Genomic DNA, 25,407 nt, shown 5'->3' with positions numbered 1-25,407 from the left:
GTCAATAAGTAGTGCAAATTATGAAACCAAAACGTGGGTCATAGTTGTCTAAGCCTCTGCTGTGAGGCCAAACCCATGAACAAAGACGCATTGATATCTGCAATAGTTTTTTTTTTTTTTGCGAAACAAGCTCACAGCCGAACAAGTCATACTGAAGGGAGAGGCAACTGGCATGTGATCTCCCCACGGGCCAATGGATGTACAAGTTTTCTCCTTTGCCTACGATATTTAATCCAGTGTTTTGTCAAGTTGCAAAATGCTATTCGTTTTAACGAATTTTTATGATAGTATGAAGTACTTTTTGTATAGGGTACTATCTTAATTGCTTTATACTCAATACTTGACCAATAGCTATTGCATCTGTCTATTGAAAGTGAGAATGTGGCATGTGATCTACTGTGTAGGCTTCATTAAATAAAATAAACAGATTGCTAATGGCCTACAAGCTGATCTGGGGGGCGTTTCCCGTACAACTACGGAGGTTAGCTTTTTACTAACAGGATGCATCGTTCAACTAACCAACATGTAAGTTACGACTGTTTCCCAAAACTGTCGTACTTACAGAGTACTGTAAGTTTGGACCATGATCGTTTCCAAACTTCAGTAGTCTGGACTAAGGTGGTTAATGACGTTTAGTAGCACGTGAACGGGTACCTGCACATACTTCTGTGGCGCATTGCGTTAAGGCCGGCAGATGACAGCCGCCATTGCACAGCAGTTACCAGTCCCCTGTCCAAGAGTTCGAATCTGGGTTAAGACGTTGACAACAATATTGACATCGTTGTTTACCTAAGTTTATCTTTTGTGCAGATCATATTATCAAAATCAGAATCAGCCTTCTTGTGTTATGTATTTTCTGCCTTGGGCATTTTAAAATATGGATGTATGGTGGTTAGAAGTGTAAATATCAATTAGAAACCTAAATATATTTATAATTATTAATGTGCAAACAAATAACTGGCGTCAGTGACGTCTTTGACATGAAGATCCCTGGAACTATGCTTCTAGTATTCTACCACAGGTCGAGAGGTGTAGTTGTTACACAACTTTACGATAGTGGTTGCGAACGTTCATTGCTACTATGGTTTTGGGAAACACTAACGTAGTGGAACGCTGCATTGGACTATGTAAGTTCCAAATATGAATGTAATTCTGCGGCATAAAGCAGATGTATTTGTTTATTGTACAGAAAAATAAAAATGACATGTCAAGCAGTCAATTGACTACATTGCAGTCAAGAAGTAGGGCAAATTAATTTACGAAACCAAAACGTGGGTCATAGTCTAAGCCTCTATTGCGTAGCCTGTTAAAAACGTCGCCAGATAGTATTAAATCGGCAACAACATTGTTTTCTGCAGAAGCCTACCCAAGGCTACAGATTAATTCTGAACAGTTATTTCTCTACTGGCTCAATTATCACACCACTGTTTTGATTTGCGTAGTTGCGTTAACCCCAACACTGACAATAATGTAGACAGCAAATTTCGATTTCGATTTTCGTTACCACCGTGTAGTCAAGCCTTAAGCCATACCCAAGTAGCCTAAATCGAGGTAATGTTTAATTATGCATGATTTATTTTGTTATTGAATTCGTAGGCTGGGATTACTCTCAGCAACAATTATATCCTGATCGTGCTTTTTCAGAAGGGACCGCAGGCAGAGCGATGTACAGTGGTAGAGCGACGTACAGTGGCTGAAAGTGGTACTAAAGCTTCACGCAGCTTCACGCCGCGTAATGCGCGAATGAAGTGGTCATTTGAAAGCGATGCCCACTGTAAGCTCCTACTGCAGTTTGAGGCTGTTGAGGTACGTTTAACTTTTTGATTTCTTCTACATTTGTGGATATTCCAAACTTGAGGTTTGAGGTGATTAAAATAAGCTAAGAAAGTATTTGTTGAATACTTTGCTCCATTGATACATTTTCATCTTATTTTTTGTTTATATTTATAATTAATTCTTTTGGTAAATTGAATATAAATTGAATAAAAAAAAATGTATTTAACATTTTAATAACTGAGTTCTGAGTGTTTACTTAGTATTAAGATACCATTGGGTAATAGGTTGCAAATGTAAATGTTATTTCATGTGAATATGGTTTAAGTCAGTTACACACAAGTAAGTATACAAGGGTTAAAAAGTTATTTATTCAAAGTAAAGGTACAGTAAAGTCACAACAACAGACAGTTAAACAGAAGGTCAGCAAGAATTCTATATATTATATATATTTTACTGGGATTAGTTTAAGAACCCGGGAACGCCCTTTAGTACCAGGAGATAGGCCTGGTGGGGGCGCTACACACTTTAAAAGAATTCATGTGGATGTCTTGTTAGTAGGGCTGGGACAACGCGTCGACGTAATCAATGACGACGCAAAAAATACGTTGACGCAAAATATGCGCGTCGATTCGTCACGTGTGCTGCTTAATATTTTTATCAAAACCGGCCAGCACACATTGATGTTGTACTATTTAAATTAAAGATAAGATAAAATAATTTCATTGAGCTGCACTTTTTACTCACACAGCCTTTCCTCACCCCGCCCTCTCTCTCGTAACGAGCCCGCTGCTCCTCCTCTGCATGTGCATTTAACAAGACATTCACGATTGTTGAAGGATTGTTGAAGCACTGCATAGAACACAGTGGGCTAAATTGCTATTAAATCCGCTTAACATCGTTACCATGCAGCGCAAATTTGGTAAAAACTGCAAATTTGTTAAACTCTGCTAAGGTCTTATCACAACATAGTACATTGAGGAGACTAAACTAGTTAAGTTACAGTATGCAATCAAGCAGTATCTCAAAGCTAATGTTAGAATACTGTTTGGATGTCAAGTTTAGCATGCTTACTTACAGCTGCTTGTATTTCGTTACTCATGCAGGGCTCATTTTATTGACTCTGAATGTTTGCAAAATCCCGATGTAAATGGAAAGGTGTTTTCCAAGACTCAAAAGTGCTTGTCCCAAGGAAGTACGAACCGTTATTTGAACTAACTACGTTATGAATTGCATAAACACATCAGCAGCCTTTTAACTGTGTTAATGTTAATTGCAAGACGTCTTAAAGTGACAGGCACTCAATTAGACCTATACACTACTGAACTGTATTGAATGCTACCTCTGACTAAGAATGCATTACTTTGCACTTATATAGTCTTTTATTTTGGAATCTTAAGAGCAATAAACATATATTGCAATGTTAAAAAATGTTTAATTCATTCAGATAGTGTAAATAAACATGTATAAGTTGCTATTAGCCAATTAATGAGGAGATAATCGATAATCGAATCGAAATCGAATCGTACTGAAAAAATGAATCGTTAGATTAATCGATGCATTGAAAAAATAATCGCTAGATTAATCGTTTAAAAAATAATCGTTTATCCCAGCCCTACTTGTTAGCCTACCATATGAGCTTTGGCTCGGTTCGCTAGGCAAACGTTAACAAAAAAGTTTGTTTTGGTGCACTGGTGACAGTCAGGATCATCTTTAACTAGCCAGCTAGTCGTATTGTTCAGTTCATGTCTATAACATGCTTTACTTGTTACCTGGTTAATTTCAGTGAATATTATTAAGGTAAGATGAATGATAAGATCATTAAGCTTTACTGTGTTCAGTTGGTTGTTAACTATAGAATTTTCGTGCCGAAAAATCCCTTTTAATGCAGTGAATCCCTTAATGTTTTTTCTTAACTAAGGAAATCATTTAAGGTATTCTGTGTAACACCCTTAAGTAAACCCCTAAGGACAAAATAAGCCCTAATGGTCATAATTAAGGGGGGAAAAAGTTAAGGTCCTTCGTGCAACCTGGTCCTGGCATTTTGCGGGAGGTTGGGCTTTGATGACTTGGTTGAAAAAGGCCTTGGTCCCTCCTTGATGAAGGTGATTGCCCTCTTCAACCCTAATGTGTCAGCAAGGGACAGTAACGCCTTGTCATGATGCCGTCCTTGGGTGAGAGTTGTTTTACCCAGTGGTCCCTTTAGACAACAAAGCTTGCAGTTGGGAACTTCCCTCAGCCCCATGTAAGTGTGTTGGCAAAGGGTGTCAGACAGATCGCAGGAGGAAGGAAATTTGGAAGGGCTCCAACCGCCACTGCTCTTGCCAGCAAATCTTGCGCTTGGGAAGGTCCATGGTCCATGCGCCCTGGGATCCTTGTTCCACTGCCCTTACCGTCCACCTTTCGCCTTCACACCTGCACTTCTCCATTGCTGGAAATATATTGTACATATATTCTACTGGTACAAACGCACGGTTACTAAAGGCCACACACCAAGACACACCAAGTTTGATTTTTCTAGTCTGTACACACTTGCTGCCAGTGATGACTAGTCTCATTATAGGCCTATATGCCAAAGTTACTAAGAGTTTATGTTACAGCAGACTCTCCCAGGTGTCCAAGAGTGCGAACTCCTTACAGACAGCTTTCCCCACTTCTTACCACCGTCCCATAATTTCACACTCAACAAAAAAGCAATCTCACTACAGCAGTAAACAGAGAGCTTCCCACTGCACAGATATGCTTTAAAAAATATGACATTCATTTACGGAAATGGAAGTTTTAGTATAGGCCAGTAGTATAGTGCTTAGATTTGAACCCATAGTTGGATGATAATATAGCCTATCATACTTTTATATAGGTTATGCTGCTGATAACAGCATTAGGCTATGTCCAGGGTTAGCACCATCGTAATTTTGCCTCACGTTGCCTAGCGCAAGAGATGCCTCGGATTTGGTGTGTTATTGTTGCTTTATGCTTCAGAACTGAGGTAGCCCAATGTGGAACTCTGTAATACATGTGTGGCAAGTGGTAAGTTTGCTCTCTATTGCAACATGTCAACTACGCCATCTAAGGCCGTGCTCCTCAGAATATTCAATCAATTGGACTATAATTTGTTACCTGAAGCCCAACCAGGCAACACAGGCTCGTGGTCACAGAAAACCAGAGGCGTGGTTCCTTTCGTGGTTACATTCATTAAAAACATACAGGGAGTGGGTTCTCTCCAGACAGTCAGAACCTCTGCCACTAAGGCACTGGCACAAATGGCCTACAAGACCTGGACATACATGTATACACACACAGTCACACACACACACACACAGACCAGAATGTGCTCATTAGATTAATGGCTGAGGAAGGATGGGGGAGCCAGGAGCTTACCCAGGGCTGGGGAGTATATCAGAGTAGAGGGTCTAAAGACACACCACACGTGAACATGTCAATACCAAATACTCAGAGGCACCACAGCAGGAAAAGTGAAGGGACGCCATCACCTTGAGGTAGCCCACCACCCCGATTGGTCTGTAGCTCCTGTCCAGCAAGAGAGAAAGATCAGTGAAGGAGCCACTAATCATAATACACAGTATATGCACTCACAAAATACTAGTGGGATGAACAACTTAATCTTATACAGCTAGGCCTAATGCTCTTCTCGCACGTTGGCATGACACAGGCTACAAGCGAGGCACTCCTCGGGTTAATGTCCATTTACAATTGGAAACATGCAAGCTACATATTATTTTAAAGACAGTTAAAATTACATACCAATCAGCTGAGGTCGGTTATGAGGCCCATGTTCTGCGGCCGACAGCAGTGGCCGACAGTTTGAGTTAACTATACTAGGCCTACATGATACCGGAAAAGTTACTACGAACGCAATGCCACAATAACCTACCAGGAATGTCACTGGATGCATGCACAGCTCGTAGGAGGCCAATACTACAAGGAATCCCGCGGTGAAGGCAAGAGTCGGGTGGACAACAACATTGAGCAGCTAGGACGTTGGCTTTTAAATGAAACGTTAAAATTTATATATCCACTTCTGTACACTGATTGGCTCACCTCCGAATGCCAAGAGCCACTCGCAATGGCACTACCGGGCTAGATAAAGGGCGTGGACCTTGTCCTGTTACACATGGAATACTTTCTGTGGAGCTTATTGGTAACTGCTGGCCAATGGAGGTCGACTTCCGCACCTTGCGGCCATCTTGCCACATGTTTGTCAGCGCGCTAACTCATAACATTGTGTTTCAATGGTCCACTGTAGTGACCTGAAGGTGTCATTGTTATAGCCTGGGGGCATTGTTCTGCCTTTAGTAGAAGAAGAGATATATACAGGGAATGTGTGTAAGAGTTAAGTTAAGTTAAACCAAACACTGAGGAACTCACGTGTGTAAGTCGAGTCAATACATATTGTTCTTGATTTCCAATCACCACCCACACCCAATCACGTCCCCACCCAATCAAACTCCCCAGGCCACACAAACCCCCCTAATCTCCCATCACCATCCCCACCCCTTCCCCATCCCACCACCCACTCAAACTCCACAGGATCCCCTGAATACCCATCACCATCCCCACCCAAGCACATGATGTTCCCTGCAAGAATGGAGAGACTGCTACCAGTAGCCATGCAGAGTTTTACTAGCCCAAGATCATTAGCACCAAAGAAGCGAAGGGCACCTCCACCCCCTCGCCCTCCCCCTCCCCGTTTAGAAGGATCTCTTAAGCAGCAGCAACCTCTTAGTTCATTTTCTCAGCCGGCATATAGAATGTGCAGTGGAAAATACAGATGGCAGCAGCAGGGGACAATTATATGATGACTGTATTGCATGATATTCTCAGGGTCCCTGCAATATAAATGGTACTGACAGTAGTTTTGAGAACATGCTGGGACCCAGTAAGCCCATGACATTCTCTATTCCTGTATTGACAAGAAATAGAACACAAATGCATCGAGCTTATAGGGTAAACCAGTCCAATCTCCTACCCGTACCACATCAACCTCAGATTTCCCCCATGGATCATATTTCCCCAACACTTTAGCACTCCTAAATATCAGATCTCTTTCAAACAAATCATTCTTAATTTATGATCTAATTTGCACACACAACCTTGATTTTTTACTTTTAACTGAGACATGGTTAGATCAAGCAAACAGTGCTGCTACTCTCATCGAATCAGCTCCCCCAAACTTCAGTTTCTTGAGTGCTACCAGAGCAAATAAAAGAGGTGGGGGGATAGCCACAATTTTCAAGACGTCTTTTCAGTGCAATCAGTCGTCATTCGGTGACTTTACTTCATTTGAATATCTGTGTGCATGCATTAAGTCTTCTCCTCAGATTTTATTACTGACAATTTACAGGCCTCCAAAACATTCAGCTAAAGTTTTTCTTGAAGAGCTAGGTGAACTGCTATCAGTTGTTTGCATAGAGTTTGACTGTCTTATTATATCAGGGGATCTGAACTTGCATGTGGATAATCCTGAAAACAATTATGCCAAGGAATTCATTGCACTAATCGATACTTTCTCCCTAACACAGCATGTACAGGGGCCAACACACTCTCTCGGCCATACCCTCGACCTTGTTATCACAAAGGGTCTCGATGTCTCTACAGCTGTTAAAGACCTGGCCTTATCTGATCATTTATGCGTGTTCTTTGATGTGTCTATGTCCCCACACACTCAAAACACAGCTATGATGGTAAAAAGGAGAATCATAAATGATCAGACAAGTGCTCTCTTTGAGCAAGCACTTTCACTTAAGTCAAGTCAACTGTCAGACTCTGAAGACTTATTTGATCACTTTAATGCAAAAATGGCAAACATTATGGATGACATTGCTCCATTACAATTCAAGAAAGTTAAGGACAAACAGAAAGCACCATGGAGGCAAAATCCAGCAGTTAAACTTCTAAAAAGAGAGTGTAGGAAGACTGAAAGAAAATGGCGTAAATACAAACTTCAGATCCACTATGAAATCCATAAAGAGATGCTCCGCACATATAACTCTGAAATATGCAAAGCAAGACAGTCTTTCTTTTCTAACATTATCAATACAAGTTCAAATAACACTCGTATTCTATTTTCAACTGTTGATAAGTTAACAAATCCCCCCTCACAATTAGCGCCTGAACTTCTCTCAACTAATAAATGCAATGAGTTTTCATCTTTTTTTTAAAGGTAAAATTGACAAAATCAGACTCAACATATATCTGCTCAATTACAAATTCAACAACCTGAACTTCCAGCAACAAACAGAGGGAAACTAAACTTGATGTCAGAGTTCAGCTTGATAGACTACGAAACACTTGAAAAAACGGTACAGAATCTCAGCTCTTCCACATGTGTCTTAGACACTCTGCCTACCAATTTCTTCAAAACTGTTTTTCACCTCATAGCGGCGGATGTCCTTCAAATTGTAAATGTATCACTGCTGTCTGGCACTTTTCCTAAGTCACTGAAAACAGCTGTTGTAAAGCCACTTCTCAAGAAGAATAACCTGGATGCCTCCATGCTAAACAATTACAGGCCCATATCCAATCTACCTTTTATTGGCAAAATTATTGAAAAAGTAGTCTTTAATCAATTAACCACCTTCCTAACATCAAATGGGTATTTTGATTACTTTCAGTCTGGTTTTCGGGCAAATCACAGCACTGAAACAGCTCTCATTAAAGTTTCCAATGACATACGCCTCAACACAGATTCAGGTAAAACATCAGTCCTAGTGCTACTGGACCTTAGTGCAGCATTTGACACTGTTGATCACAATATTTTACTACACAGACTAGAACATTGGGTTGGATTTACAGGCATAGTTATCAGCTGGCTAAAATCATATCTACAAGAAAGGAGCTTCTTTGTTGCCATCGGAAACTGTACCTCAACACCAACGTCCTTGACCTGTGGTGTTCCCCAGGGGTCGATCTTGGGGCCACTATTATTCAACCTCTATATGCTCCCACTTGGACAAATCATTAAAAATAATTTGATTTCATATCATAGCTATGCAGATGACACACAAATTTACTTAGCTCTATCACCAAACAACTATGGTCCTCTTGAATCTGTGTCAGTGTATAGAACAAATCAACACCTGGATGTCTCAAAATTTTCTTCAGCTGAACAAAGAAAAAACTGAAGTAATTATATTTGGTAAAAATGAGGAAAGACTTAGGGTTGCCACTCTCCTTGACACAAAAGGGTTGAAGGCAAAGGATACTGTTAAAAATCTTGGTGTATTAATTGACAGTGATCTAAATTTCAACAGCCACATGAAAGCGATAACTAAATCAGCTTTTTACCACCTCAAAAATATTGTCAAACTCAGAGGGCTGATGTCAAAACATGGCTTAGAAAAACTCATTCATGCATTTATCTCCAGCAGGGTTGATTACTGCAATGGACTGTTCACAGGCCTTCCTAAAAAGACTATTAAACAGCTTCAGGTGATACAAAATGCAGCAGCTAGGACTCTAACAAAAACTAAAAGAACTGACCACATTACTCCAATTCTTAAGTCCTTGCACTGGCTTCCAGTAAGTCACAGAATTGACTTTAAAGCACTATTGCTTGTTTATAAATCAGTAAATGGAGCAGGACCTAAATACTTGTCAGACATGCTTCAGCAGTACACACCTTCTCGTCCTCTCAGGTCCCAGGTGAAAAACCTGCTAGTAAAACCTACAGTTAAAACTAAACATGGTGAAGCAGCTTTTAGCTGCTATGCGGCTCAGCTGTGGAACCAACTTTCGGATGACATTAAAAAGGCCCCAACTGTTCTCAGGCGCTTTCTGCTAACTGTGCCGAGTTACAAATTCTGAATCTGCCTCAATAATTATTCTACTTTGTCTTTTATTACTTTTTTTACTACTTTTGCCTTTGTTTTTGCTTACTAATTATTCTTTATTTTTAAATGATTTTACCTTGTGTTTTATGTTTTCTTTTTATTATGATCTTTACCTTTTAACTATTCTTTGACTATATTGCCCTTCTATGCTTTTATTTGTTATTATTGTTTGGTTTTGTTTATGTAAAGCACATTGAATGACCTCTGTGTATGAAATGTGCTATATACATAAACTTGACTTGACTTGACTTAACGGCGTTGCTTTTGTGTCGGTTCTTTTCGATACAGTCCAGTTAGAGCACCTGGATGCTCTTTCCGATACAGTCCAGTTAGAGCACCTGCATGCTCTTTCCGATACAGTCCAGTTAGAGCACCTGCATGCTCTTTCCGATACAGTCCAGTTAGCTTTCCGATACAGTCCAGTTAGAGCACCTGCATGCTCTTTCCGATACAGTCCAGTTAGAGCACCTGCATGCTCTTTCCGATACAGTCCAGTTAGCTTTCCGATACAGTCCAGTTAGAGCACCTGGATGCTCTTTCCGATACAGTCCAGTTAGAGCACCTGCATGCTCTTTCCGATACAGTCCAGTTAGCTTTCCGATACAGTCCAGTTAGAGCACCTGGATGCTCTTTCCGATACAGTCCAGTTAGAGCACCTGGATGCTCTTTCCGATACAGTCCAGTTAGAGCACCTGGATGCTCTTTCCGATACAGTCCAGTTAGAGCACCTGCATGCTCTTTCCGATACAGTCCAGTTAGAGCACCTGCATGCTCTTTCCGATACAGTCCAGTTAGCTTTCCGATACAGTCCAGTTAGAGCACCTGCATGCTCTTTCCGATACAGTCCAGTTAGAGCACCTGCATGCTCTTTCCGATACAGTCCAGTTAGAGCACCTGCATGCTCTTTCCGATACAGTCCAGTTAGCTTTCCGATACAGTCCAGTTAGAGCACCTGGATGCTCTTTCCGATACAGTCCAGTTAGAGCACCTGCATGCTCTTTCCGATACAGTCCAGTTAGAGCACCTGCATGCTCTTTCCGATACAGTCCAGTTAGCTTTCCGATACAGTCCAGTTAGAGCACCTGGATGCTCTTTCCGATACAGTCCAGTTAGAGCACCTGCATGCTCTTTCCGATACAGTCCAGTTAGCTTTCCGATACAGTCCAGTTAGAGCACCTGGATGCTCTTTCCGATACAGTCCAGTTAGAGCACCTGGATGCTCTTTCCGATACAGTCCAGTTAGAGCACCTGGATGCTCTTTCCGATACAGTCCAGTTAGAGCACCTGCATGCTCTTTCCGATACAGTCCAGTTAGAGCACCTGCATGCTCTTTCCGATACAGTCCAGTTAGCTTTCCGATACAGTCCAGTTAGAGCACCTGCATGCTCTTTCCGATACAGTCCAGTTAGAGCACCTGCATGCTCTTTCCGATACAGTCCAGTTAGAGCACCTGCATGCTCTTTCCGATACAGTCCAGTTAGCTTTCCGATACAGTCCAGTTAGAGCACCTGGATGCTCTTTCCGATACAGTCCAGTTAGAGCACCTGCATGCTCTTTCCGATACAGTCCAGTTAGCTTTCCGATACAGTCCAGTTAGAGCACCTGGATGCTCTTTCCGATACAGTCCAGTTAGAGCACCTGCATGCTCTTTCCGATACAGTCCAGTTAGCTTTCCGATACAGTCCAGTTAGAGCACCTGGATGCTCTTTCCGATACAGTCCAGTTAGAGCACCTGGATGCTCTTTCCGATACAGTCCAGTTAGAGCACCTGCATGCTCTTTCCGATACAGTCCAGTTAGAGCACCTGCATGCTCTTTCCGATACAGTCCAGTTAGCTTTCCGATACAGTCCAGTTAGAGCACCTGGATGCTCTTTCCGATACAGTCCAGTTAGAGCACCTGCATGCTCTTTCCGATACAGTCCAGTTAGAGCACCTGCATGCTCTTTCCGATACAGTCCAGTTAGCTTTCCGATACAGTCCAGTTAGAGCACCTGGATGCTCTTTCCGATACAGTCCAGTTAGAGCACCTGCATGCTCTTTCCGATACAGTCCAGTTAGCTTTCCGATACAGTCCAGTTAGAGCACCTGGATGCTCTTTCCGATACAGTCCAGTTAGAGCACCTGGATGCTCTTTCCGATACAGTCCAGTTAGAGCACCTGGATGCTCTTTCCGATACAGTCCAGTTAGAGCACCTGCATGCTCTTTCCGATACAGTCCAGTTAGAGCACCTGCATGCTCTTTCCGATACAGTCCAGTTAGCTTTCCGATACAGTCCAGTTAGAGCACCTGCATGCTCTTTCCGATACAGTCCAGTTAGAGCACCTGCATGCTCTTTCCGATACAGTCCAGTTAGAGCACCTGCATGCTCTTTCCGATACAGTCCAGTTAGCTTTCCGATACAGTCCAGTTAGAGCACCTGGATGCTCTTTCCGATACAGTCCAGTTAGAGCACCTGCATGCTCTTTCCGATACAGTCCAGTTAGCTTTCCGATACAGTCCAGTTAGAGCACCAGGATGAAGATGCGCTCTCTGCCCGCTTGACTGTCTGTTCGTCCTCGTCATCCGACATTTCATACTCAAAAGTTATTTTTGGGAAATCGACCTCCATTTTTTTTCTCCAATTGCAATTGCCAAGGCTACTCGTTTTTTTAAACTTAATTTAATTTACCAGTAATTTTAATTTAACGGTTATTGCTACATTGTGTCAGAAGTGTCCAAACTTTTTGGCTCAAGGGCCACATTGGGTTTTGAAAATTGGCCGGCCGGCCACACAACAAAAAATAATGTGTGTGTGTGTGTGTGTGTGTGTGTGTGTATGTATATATATAACATTTTATATCATTTAAATGACAAAGTAATTTTGTTGTAGAATAAAGAAATACTGTTCCTTTGATGTTGTTTGATTAATTTATTCATTTATGGTGCACTGTCACTTTAAGACTCTTTTGCCAGCTCCACTCAAATAGCCTATGGCTAGTGCTGTGCCTATGGCTCGTGCCCTCACAGTTTATAAGTGGTCAGTAGTGGGAACTACTGTTGCCATCGCGATTTCTTTTAAAAGTTTCTTATTTAAAAAGTAGATATCAATTATCAACAATGACAAGCCAGCTGGAACCTGCCGCACTCTCTCCCTCTCGTGCATGCACGCTCAAATGCGTTCCCAATTAAATGGAGTAGCATATCGTAGTTACATCTGCTGCAATGGAGATGCTATGTATCTCGATGTAACAAGCTGTTTTGACATTGACATTGTAATCGCTCTCTAAGAAGAGTGTAAAGCAGTTTGCAGTAGCCTAAAGTTAATCACAACGTCGTCTATCGCTGGAAAAAAATAGCGAGCGGCCTATGATAACCTAATTATATGCTCGGCAGGCCGGATTAAAGTGTGGCGGGCCGGATCTATGATAAACTAATAAATGCTCGGCGGGCCAGATTAAAGTGTGTGGCGTTATACACTCCTGCGTTATAGAATCTTTGCATTGTATCGCAGAGTAATTTATTATTAGCTGTATAAAGTCTAAGTTGAGATGTCCAGGGATATTCCAAGTCATGGAACGTCTCTCGGCCAATCAGAAACAAATAAATAGTTCCATAGAACCCAATTGTTGTATAAACAAATACACTTCACTGCACCCTTCAGTGCTGTTGACAATATGATAGTACAGTATATATAAGTATAAGTATATAATCTTTTGAAGGACTGGGGGTAAAACATGTACTAATTACTATTCCAAGGAAGAGAGGGCCCTTGGAAAGTCTGGAATATGTTTTATTTTACCTGGATATTTTATTTTCTAAATAAAGTTATAATAAATGAATAATCACAGCTTATTAACCTACTTAAAGCATTATTGTGTGTGTGTGTGTCTGAGTGAAGATATCTGTGTGTTGTCTTTCTGCACCTGCTATTCCCACACAACGTTACAAAATTGTTTCATTTTAAACACTTGCTCCTGTTCTGACTAAGTTCTAAGAAATAAGCATCCATAATCTTGTTTCTATTTATTTTGCACACATACTTGTTTGTGATTACATTTCCTAATTTTCTCACAAAAAAAACGAAAATCATTCATATGATCATAGGAGGAAAATAGGGCCCTAGTAGCATAGGATCCTTGGAACATAGGACCCTGGGGAACATAGTATCCTTGCATCATAGGACCCTGAGAATGCAGGACCCTAGCACTGGTCCCATTATGTGCCATATCAATCTGGGGAACCCAGGACCCTGAGTAGATGGAATGTAGGGATGAGCCCAAATCAACACAGTGAAATGGCCATGAGAGCACCACTAGGAGTGTAGGGGTCTAATGTACGCGTTCACTTCCAACAGTGCTCTTTTGTAGCGGGTGTAAATGACTTAACTTGAACTCTTGGACACGCTGTCTCACTCATGATGCTCATCATTGTTGTGTCTCTACAGTGTCTGTAGCTGGGCTGCTTGTGCTGGAGGGAGGATCAGTCACTCTGAATGTGACAGGACATGAAGACAAAAAGAACTTTAAAAAAATGTCATGGAATTTCAATGATCAAGATATTGTGGAGTACATCCATAAAACCAGTTATGTGCTTTATGAGAGGGATTATGAAGCCAGAATGGAGTTTGATGTGAACACCTTCTCCCTGCGGCTGAAGAATCTGCAGAAGACGGACTCTGGACACTACAAAGCAGAGAGGGTTACATATGGACAACTAAAAGAGACTGTATCTGAGTACACCATTTATGTCCTGGGTGAGAGCATCAAATAATTTATCAATGTTGTTATTTCAGTCAGCCTATTAGCTGGTTTGATTTGCATTGGAGGGAAAGTGAAAACCAGCGCCCCAAGTGGTTGCGTTCCTATCAAAGAGCAGCTCCAATGATAGATACTTTATTGATCCCCAGGGGAAATTCAAGAAATGTTAAGTCCCATAGAACTATTTTTAAAAAAATATTGTGAAGCCAAATCAGCAGAGTTATCTTCAAACTGTGAAAATGTCAGGCCCTATTTTGCCTTATTTAAAAAAACTACAAAAGACGTCACGTGACTTTACCCTTCGACGTTACTCACGGTTGCATGGTTTGTTTATTAGCCTGGTTAGCATTGACACTTAACACTTACTGCCAGCTCTTCATGTGAGTAGAAGCACAACACCAGTTATCCAGACATAAAGGTTATCACCACGCGGTTTGCATCGCGCTCCTTTATTACAAAAATATGTCAAGCCAGTTAAGCAAATTGCCGTATTGATCAGTTAGAGATTAAGCGCCCAAACCTGTGACGTCACATGCAACTGTAGTTCGTTATCACCATGTTAAGACAAAAACTCAAAACAATTCAACTGATCCTAAAAATAAGGTATGACCACTAGAAGCAATAGAGGTGACCCCAGTGCCTAACATATGGAAGGCATTAAATTAAGATCCCAATGTGCACCGAGATATATTTTTTCTAAAAAAAAAATCCCATCCACTCCGCTAAACTCTAGGAACGCAACCAGTAGGTGGCGATGAGATTACTTTCCCTTCCTATGGTAAAGTGTATGTGATGTGGGGGGCTACTTCCAAAGGCCGAGGGAACTTTATCAGGGTGCATAGTGTCCTGGATCCAGTATAGTATGTATATTAGTATCCTGGATAGTATCTGCCTGCCTCTATTGGAATTTAACATAGGGGTGCTAATACTTATGTAATACCCCTGTATTTTAAGGAAGAACATTTATTTATTTATGATACATTATTCATTCACAAAGAAAATTGGTGTCCTTAAATGTTGGATATTAACTCATTTTTTTACTTCAGGCATTAAGATACATTCCCAAAAGATGATTTTATATTCCTCTTTTTAGTCAACTTTAGCAGAGGTGCCAATCATTCTGGGGACAACTGTATACATGATACTGTTAATCTCTACATCTTCTAAAGCACAGTGTATATTTTTGTGTGCATCTGTGTGTGTGTGTGTGTGTGTGTGTGTTATACAGAGCCTGTAGCAGCCCCCACTCTGACTGTGGTGTGTGTGTGCGTGTGTGTGTGTGTGTGTGTGTGTGTGTTATACAGAGCCTGTAGCAGCCCCCACTCTGACTGTGGTGTGTGTGTGCGTGTATGTGCGTGTGTGTGTGTGTGTGTGTGTGTGTGTGTGTGTGTGTGTGTTTAACAGAGCCTGCAGCAGCCCCTACTCTGACTGTGCGTGTGTGTGTGTGTGTGTGTGTGTTTAACAGAGCCTGCAGCAGCCCCCACTCTGACTGTGGTGTCTAACTGGTCCAGCAGTGACTCCTGTAGTGTGACTCTAAACTGCACAGGACTCAACGTGTCTCTGATCTCCAGATGTAACGGCGCCTTCTGCTCTCAGGAGGAAGGAGTCACATCCCTCTCCATCTCTCTCAACCACAGCACTGTCTCCTGTAACCATAGCAACCCTGTTAGCTGGAGCCAGACTACCATGGACCTTAAACCACTCTGCCCACTGCACAGAGGTGAGACACACCAACACGTGGTATACATTATTACAGACAGGTCACAATAAACAAGTACAATATGCATGGTATACAAGACAATACGGTAACACTTTATGGTAAGGGTACATGAATTATCATGAACTCATCTTGATTTATGCATTCCTTCATTACTTTATATCTTATGAATCATCAGGAATTTACATGACTTCATAGTCTCTCATTCATGACCTCATGCATGAACAACACATCAACTAAAACATTAGGTACGATGGGTACATCATTATGATTTATGATTTCTTATTAATCATGATCATCATAATTACATGTATGTTAGGTTAATTACTCATGAGTTCATCATGTTTGTGGCCCCTCAACTAAAGTGTGAACAATGGCATGTGTTTAGAGAACTGCACAAATTGTGTTCAAATCAGAATTTGAGTAGTGATGACAAATTTTTTTGGCAGAAAAAGAAATCATCATGATCATTCTTAATAAATCATAATGATGTGCTCATCATCATACTTAATGCTTTAGTTGATGTGTTGTTCATGAATGAGGTCATGAATGACTCATGTAAATTCCTGATATTTCATGAGATATTAAGGAATGAAGTAATATGTACACCATTAACATGTTGTGACTCTGTCTCATTTCAGATGATTTAGCGCCCCCTGTTGGAATGTCTCCATGTCTGCTGAAGGCCCTGCTGGTGACTGTAGTTCTGATCACCATGGTTACTGCTGTCATCACTGTTCACATCAGAGTGAAACTTGATAAATCAAAATAAATATGTGCACACACACACACACATTCTGTGTTATGTTGAACTTTGCCTTTGCCACTTGTAAAGCGCTTAGATTTTTTATTCTATTTGTTTGTTTTAGAAATATTCTAGTCTTCTATTTCTAGTCTTCTGATTAAATCAGGAGTCCCTGAGCTCTGTGTCCCTCTTCCTTCCCTGCTCATTATTCCTCACTAAACAGTCTGCACAAACCCCCTATGAGGCATAATGTGAGAGCTGAACCCTCTAGAGTGGAGCAGATATGGATTCATATGAGAGCTGAACCCTCTAGAGTGGAGCAGATATGGATTCATATGAGAGCTGAACCCTCTAGAGTGGAGCAGATATGGATTCATATGACAGCTCTAGAGTGGAGGAGACGTGGAGATGAGGTTTTGTGTTTAAAACCAGTTCATCTTCAGTGTCCGGCCGGCGGGACGGTTACCCCCCTCCCCAACCTCCCCCCAACATTCTAAATCAGTGGTCCCCAAACTACGGCACCTCATTTTAGGTGGCCCCCCAAAACATGTCCGTGGTATATAGGATCCGGCCCGCACAGGAGTATCACATCATCAAACTATAACCTCCGTAATTTTCCCCATTCATTCTCTATGGCGGGTCTTAACAGTACACATGTAATACTCTTTTTGTCCACTGGTGGTTGTTTTGGCGCTGTTTCGCGTTTACCATCGAAAACGGAATGAAATGTATAGTAGGCCTACCTGCAAACAATGTAAGAGGCCTCTGCTGACTGCATCAGTGCTCAAAGTATTCTAAAAATGTATCAATTAATTGTTAATAACTAACTAACTTCTATTCAAGTCATAATTCTGGAACTTTCTGGTATAATTATTTAGATTTTTTATTCACTCGTTCAAATGTTCATACAGAGTTCACAAAGTTCTCATCAGGTGAGTGAAAGTTAGAATGGTGGTCATTTCAGATGTTTCTGCCACCACTTCATAAAACTCATAGTTTGAGAACTTTAAATTATTTGTAGGATATTGCTTGTTCACAACTTGAGCTGTGTAGCCTATGCAAAGTTCATAGTTCAAAATATACTTTTGGGACTCCCTGCTTATAGTTTTAAGAATGCTATTATTATTATTTTCATTTGAGCTACATTTTACACTGATATGGCATGATGGCAATATAAACACAGATAACAATGGTATTAAATTGGAATAGCCTATAGATTAAATGTAATGGAATATTCAACTAAGGTAGACTGCCTTTGTTCACAGCGCTAAGCTATTTATGGTTACTGATATACTCAGGGTCTCTGGCCCTCTCTTAGAGCCTGGCATAGTGAGCTGGCCCTCGGAAGAAAAAGTTTGGGGACCACTGTTCTAAATCAATTGCATGCACCATATTGCTATGTAGCATAATAATGTTATACACCATTTCAAAGCTTTGACTCTTGGGAATCCACAAATTACAACTTTTTTCATGTACAATCTGTATAGTGCTTTACATTCTCAGATTAATCTTATTATGTCTCAATTAAATTTGATCCAAAATGCCCCCCTCCCCCTCCTCCGCTTTTGGTGCTACCCTGACCTCTGGCTGCAGTGTAGCTGCAGCACAATAAGTAGATGCAACATATTGGGTACTGAAATATTCACAAGAATCCATAGAAATTGAATCTTCATGTTGTATTATCCAATATTAGTTGTACAGATGTATAGTCTATCTTATACACACTTATTGAACCAACAAAGTAAATGCAAAAATAGAGACTTTTTTGTAATCATTCCATATTTTCAGTCAGTCTATATCAGAACACCTGACATACAATCTAAATAGTCCACAAGAAACCTCAAAGTGTTACCTTTCATTTGAGACCAGGATTATGCTTCTACACAAAGGGGTTCATGTGCAGTAACCATTTGATTGTCAGTATGCATTTTGGATAACCAAAAGTCCTATGGGGAGTTTCCATAGGCATTTTACAAAATGCATGAGCGTACCTTGGCAAATAATGGTCTAAAGCACTCATATTTTCATTCTATATTGATCTACCTTTGCACACAGCTTCACAAGTTGTGTTTCTAAGTGATATCAGGTGACCTAGAGGGCTGAAATGTGGTCAGTTCAGAGATGCTTGTAATCTGGCAGAAAGACAAAAACTATACTCTAGCCCCTGTAACTCTGTGTCAGTACATCACACAGTTATTTTGACTGTTTCCTACGAAAACTACAGGTTCTCAGCTTTCTATAGAGGTCCAACATTTGATGGTAGGCCCCAAAAGAGGTGAGAACAATGCCCTCATAAATAGGCACAGTGCAATTTCAAGCAAAAACTTGAAATTTGTATTGGAATTCATGTGATTAATGTTTTTTTGAGTTTTAGCATTTGAGAAAAACTGTAATGATTATTGTGCTCTGTTGAAATAAAAACATATTGCTCACCTTTGAGAGGCTGTTGTTTTTGCTTCCAGCAGGTGGCAGTGCTGTTCACACTGAGGCAGAGCTGTATATATATATAGCTGCATATATATGTTATATATATATGGCTCTCCATATATTTGATTTGAAGCATCCACATTCATATGGGCAAATAGCAGCACCACAGTGTTACAATAACCTGACTGCAGTTTAGTTCAGCGCACAGTCTAAAGACCATGACCATGTGATGCAGTTCAAATCAGGGCTCAAGTGTGTTATTGGTTCAGAGGAGTCATCAGTCCTCACAAGACAGCAGATGCAAATTGCAGTAACTTTCAGTTCTCTTGTGAGGTCATTTAGAGACACAGACACGATGCTCTTCTCCTCCTAAAGGAGGTCACTGTGGGGTTAGAGTAATGGACACGATGCTGTTCTCCTCCACTGTGGGGTTAGAGTAATGGACACGATGCGATCCTTAAAAGGGCTTGAGGATCTTGTTCCTGAAGAGGCTTTTGGGGACTGCTGGCTGTTGTTGCCTCTCAGCCTGGGATGTTGTCTCGTCTTTTGATTTGGACTTTGTGTCTATGTAGTGTTTTGTTATGGTTTATCTTCATGTAATAAATCCCACTGGTTGGGTACATTTTAAAAGGTGTTACTGATATTTATTAGGATGTGGGGTCAGTGGTGGGTTTTGTTCACCCCTAAAGGGTCACGTAAGGGTGGGGTGTAACATGGGGGCAGCCGTGGCCCACTGGTTAGCACTTCGGACTTGTTACCGGAGGGTTGCCGGTTTGAACCCCGACCAGTAGGAACAGCTGAAGTGCCCTTGAGCAAGGCACCTAACCCCTCACTGCTCCCCGAGCGCCGCTGTTGTTGCAGGCAGCTCACTGCGCTGGGATTAGTGTGTGCTTCACTTCACTGTGTGCTGTGTGTGTTTCACTAATTCACGGATTGGGATAAATGCAGAGACCAAATTTCACTCACGGGATCAAAAGAGTATATACTATACTAAAGATGTTTCCAGTGATTGTTTAAAAAGGGTATGAATAATTTTGAACACGCAATTTTTCATAAAAATGTTAAAAAAGATAAAAACACTTTTTTTTATTCCATGTTTTTACCACATTGTCTTGCAACCTTTTGGCATGTGCAAGTGTCATTTTAAGTAAGAACAAACATATTGGTCAAGAGAAAATCAATATTTGCCAGGGGTATGAATAATTTTGTTCTTAACTATATCTTAAAAAATTGTTTTATTGTAATCTGGGTTGATTATAGTTACTTGATTTTTGTAATCTGATTACGTAATCCAGATTACATGTAATCCGTTACTACCCAACCCTGGCCACTATACATTGTGTATGTCATGTACATTACATGCAACTTCCACTTATGATTTCATGTGATTGTCATGATGGTAAAATCTTGAATAACGGTATTACACCCCTGCTGAAAAAAACAGTTTATGCTGGTAGCTGGTTTTAGCTGGTTTTAGCTGGTCTTTGCTGGTTTTCTTCCAGCTCTTGCCTTCTTTGCTGGTGTAGCTGGTTGGACCACCAGCTGGATATGCTGGCGTGACCATCTGAGGAAGCTGGTCATGCTGGTTTGACCAGCCTGTCGTGTGGGATACAGCTGGTGCAAGATGGTCATGCTGGTGACCAGCCTGCCAAGCTTGACATTGTTGGTGTAGGATGGTCATGCTGGTTTGACCAACATAAGCTGGCACGGCCAGTTAAACCAGCAGTGTAGACCAGCAACACCAGCTAAACTGACCAGCTTGAGGTGGTACGACAAGCAAAACCAGCTGAATTACCATCGTTAGGTGGGTAAACCAGCTGAAGGTATGTTTTCGCAAGAGATTTGCTGGTCTAGCTGGTCAACCATCATAGGGTGGTCAAACAAGCTGGTCAACCAGCAAACCACCTTTAGCTGGTCAGGCTGTTTTTTTCAGCAGGGACGTTACAATGTGTCAATTGAAGCTAAATGATACATTGTGGTTGTGCTGTGCTGTTTTAGAGACATCGAGGAATGCTGCCCCATGTTCTGTGGACACATTTGTTGTGTATGGAATTTCATTGCATTGATATGTTGTGTCCCTTTAAATTGTCATGCAAATAAAGCTTATTGAGTTGAGAGACAGAGAGACATGAGTGTGCGTTTACATACATGGCCATAGTTTGTGCAAAGAGCTCATAGTTTACAGCTAACAGTATAAATATATTAATGTGATAATAATGCAGGTTCCATGTGGAATCCATATCTGCTCCACTCTAGAGGGTTCAGCTCTCATATGAATCCATTTCTGCTCCACTCTAGAGGGTTCAGCTCTCATATGAATCCATATCTGCTTCACTCTAGAGGGTTCAGCTCTCATATGAATCCATATCTGCTCCACTCTAGAGGGTTCAGCTCACATTATGCCTCATAGGGGGTTTGTGCAGACTGTTTAGTGAGGAATAATGAGCAGGGAAGGAAGAGGGACACAGAGCTCAGGGACTCCTGATTTAATCAGAACACTTTTATTTACACTTATCCGCCAAGTCCAGTCTTTCCCAACAACATCTTCATCTTAATTTAAACAGCATTGTGTAAACACATAAAAAAACAGGTTATTTATGTCCAATGTAAAAAATCTCTGGTCCGTTCTGTTGTATTACATCGATAGGAGAAACACCATAATTATTTCTCTTTAATACTGTGACAAGATATGGCTATCAACAAATACAACATTATAACAACATTATAACAACATAATGGAATATTTCAAATGAGTAAATCATATACAGTATGTATAAAGCTCTGTTTTGTTGAAAGACTAGAATATTTCTAAAACAAACATAAATAGAAATATAGCCGCAAGCGGCAATAGCGGGCCCGAGCACCTGCAGGCTGCAAACCGTGAAATGTCGGAATCCAACAAAGCACCGACATGGTGCGTTTGTGAAATGTACATATTTGATGCGTGTGCTATTTGTTGTTGCATGTTATTTTTTGGCACATTTTCTTGCTTGGCCAGCTGGGGGCGCTATGCCAGGCAGGCCCATTGGGTGTCTGGATGTCATCATAATCATAATATTTATTAACCTGAGAAGTTTCAGACCATTCATTCAAAGTATAGAACATTTCTGACACACTTCCTGCTTGTCCAGATGGTGGCGCAATGCTAGGCATGGGAATTACACAAGTGAATATCATCAGAATATTGATATCCAATATTTTATAAAGTTTGAGATCAAACAGTTAAGGCATTGCCCATTTCTGGCACATTTCTCACTTGGCCAGGTGGTGGCGCTATGCCAGGCAGGCCCATTAGGTGTCTGGATATGATGCTAAGCATCTGAATTACACATGTGAATATCATCACAATAATGATTTCCAATATTTTATACCTTTCAAGCTTCATAGTGAATATTGTCATTACCATGGAATTCAATAACCTGTGAAATGTAAAACATTTCAAGCCATGCATGGTGAATTAAGACACATTTATTGTTTATGTGGAAGGGTATTAAAATTCATAGTTTCGCTATTTCGTCAAATTACAACATATCAAAAAAAGCTTCACAATTTAGAATCAGAAGCATATTGGCATCATGTATACCGACTTTCACATGAATCGGATCAACCGTCTAGGAGGAGTACATTAAAATTGGTCATGTCCACAACGCACAAAATCCCGATTACCTCACTTCCTGTGGGCGTGGCTAATGGCATGTTAATACAAAAGTTGATTGTTTTTGGGAGTTACATGCACCCACCAAATTTGGTGTGTGTATCTAAAACTATATGCCAACCACAAGTCACAGTGACATAAGGGGGCGCTATGGAGTTCCTGGGCAACGCCCGGTGCCAAGCTTTTATCCCTGTCTATTCACTGTATCACTTGATGTGTGTGCCAAATTTCAGGCGTTTTCACCTATGGGAAGCACCTCTTTTGGCATCATGATTCATCACATATTTCATCACATATTAGTCTGCACAAAATCCCAAATACCTCACTTCCTGTTGGGCGTGGGTAATGCATTGTACATACAAAAGTCGTTCATCTTGGGGAGATACAGACACCTACCAAATTTGGTGTGTGTAGCTGAAAGTATATGCCCACCACGGGATCAGTCATCTAAGGGGGCGTAAGGGGGCGCTAGCGAGTCTCTGGGCCATACCCGGGGCCAAGCTTTTTTACCTAGCTGCTTTATGTGACACCTGATGTGTGTGCCAAATTTCAAGACTTTTCGATTATGTTAACCACCTCAAAATATTTGCCAACCATGGGATCAGTCACCTAAGGGGGCGCTAGCGAGTCCCTGGGCCACGCCAATTTCAAGAGTTTTCGACCATGTTAACCACCTCAAAAACAGGAAAGCAAAAAAGTGGAATAACAATAAAACTGAATGAATAATAATAATCCTTACAAAAACAATAGGGCCTTGCGCCCTTCGGTGCTCGGGCCCTAATAATAATAATAATAATAATAAATAATAATCCTTACAAAAACAATAGGGCCTTGCGCCCTTCGGTGCTCGGGCCCTAATAAAAAATGTAAGCGCTTTACATTAGAAGTGGCAAAGGCAAAGTTCAACATAACACATGGACATAACACAGAATGTGTGTTTGTGTTCGTTCTCTCTGATTTTCTCAATGATTTGTTCATGCATAGGCTCATGTGGCCAGGATAATGTATTGTACGGTGGCCGACAGGTGCAAATGATGTGCAATTTATGACAACAGATGCAAATCAACAAAACACGTGCAAATAGACAAAACACAAACAACTTAATCTTCATTTGACAACACATGTAGCCTGAAAATCCAGACCCTGATAATCTAGAAAGATTAAGGGTCTGGCAAAGAACAATGTAATGGCCCAACTCGAGGGGCGGCAACAAGCAGGCAATCGGATAACACTACGACCAATGTGTACTGTCCTCCAACGTTGCAGCGCTGTCTTCATCAGTTTAGCTGGTTCCCGGAATGTTGGGGTAAAAGTATCGTGCATCATTGCTCTTTGCCAGAGTGTCTCGCAGAGACAATTCCATTGTGCTCTCGCGAGAATTCTGGATTTCCAGGGTACAACACGTGCACATCATTTAGAAAACGCGCTAGTTAACATGGGAGGCAGTTGACATGTAACACCAGCATGAAGGCACTATTAGTACGCATCACGCAATCTCAAGGCAATGTAGGCTAACAACGCAGCCTGGGCTACTGATACTCGTAACAGCAACACACATGGACCTGTCCCTCGTTAGAAACTCCTAAAACCTTTTACCCTCTCAGTGCGAACCTCCAGTTTTGGCATTGGTCTGCCGTCAGATTTAGTTTGACATTGTTGTTGAAGAGGTAGTTTGTTAAAATTGTCTTTTACTTAAAACTTCAAATCCCTAGCTGCCATAATAACACTTGCTATCGTGATCTGATCTCAAAAACTAAACAATGTGGAAAGCCGATAGACATTTGCAACACAGGTTTTCTCAGTTACAAAATAAACTCAAAATATTATAAATTCCATAGAAATGGCTTCAACAATGTGGAAAGCCGATAGACAGGGGAGATAGTAAAGGCTTCCCTTTCTAAGGTGCTGATGGAAAAAAGGCATTACAGCCATATTGCTAGGAGGAGTTGCATTCCAAAGAGGATGTGACATATTATGTCCAGAGAGAGAGAGAGAGAGAACAGTAATGTGGTGAGCCCTGCCTGCCACAATAACTGGTCTGGTCTCAAATGAAAGGTAACACTTTGAGGTTTCTTGTGGACTATGTAGAGTGTATGTCAGGTGTTTTGATATAGACTGACTAAACAAAATATGGAATAACTACAAAAAAGTTTCTATTGTTACATTTACTTTGTTGGTTCAATAAGTGTGTATAAGATAGACTATACATCTGTACAACTAAATTTGGATAATACAACAAGTTTCAATTTCTATGGATCCATTTCAGTACCCAATATGTTGCATCTACTTATTGTGCTGCAGCTACACTGCAGCCAGAGGTCAGGGTAGCACCAAAAGCGGAGGAGGGGGGGGGGCATTTTGGATCAAATTTAATTGAGACATAATAAGATTAATCTGTGAATGTAAAGCACTATACATGAAACATGTGCATAAAAAAAAGTTGTCATTTGTGGATTCCCAAGAGTCAAAGCTTTCAAATGGTGTATAACATTACTATGC

At 41.0% G+C, this 25,407-nt stretch overlaps 1 protein-coding gene across 2 annotated transcripts in view; it reads left to right on the top strand.

Moving 5' to 3' along the window:
• LOC121693311 overlaps positions 1–17,500 on the top strand; it is an 89,413-nt gene extending 71,913 nt beyond the window's left edge. For both annotated transcript variants that reach the window (XM_042072663.1, XM_042072662.1), the window contains 3 exons: positions 14,052–14,360; positions 15,830–16,084; positions 16,723–17,500. In XM_042072663.1, the coding sequence (XP_041928597.1) occupies positions 14,052–14,360; positions 15,830–16,084; positions 16,723–16,853 (695 nt within the window). In that variant the 3' untranslated portion in view covers positions 16,854–17,500. The remainder of the gene's footprint in view (positions 1–14,051; positions 14,361–15,829; positions 16,085–16,722) is intronic.
• Positions 17,501–25,407: the final 7,907 nt, after the last annotated feature.

This window comes from Alosa sapidissima, chromosome 19, assembly GCF_018492685.1.
Source record: "Alosa sapidissima isolate fAloSap1 chromosome 19, fAloSap1.pri, whole genome shotgun sequence".
Lineage (NCBI taxonomy): Eukaryota > Metazoa > Chordata > Actinopteri > Clupeiformes > Clupeidae > Alosa > Alosa sapidissima.
Note: the sequence above shows the minus strand (reverse complement) of the source record. Positions and strands in the feature narration are given on the sequence as shown.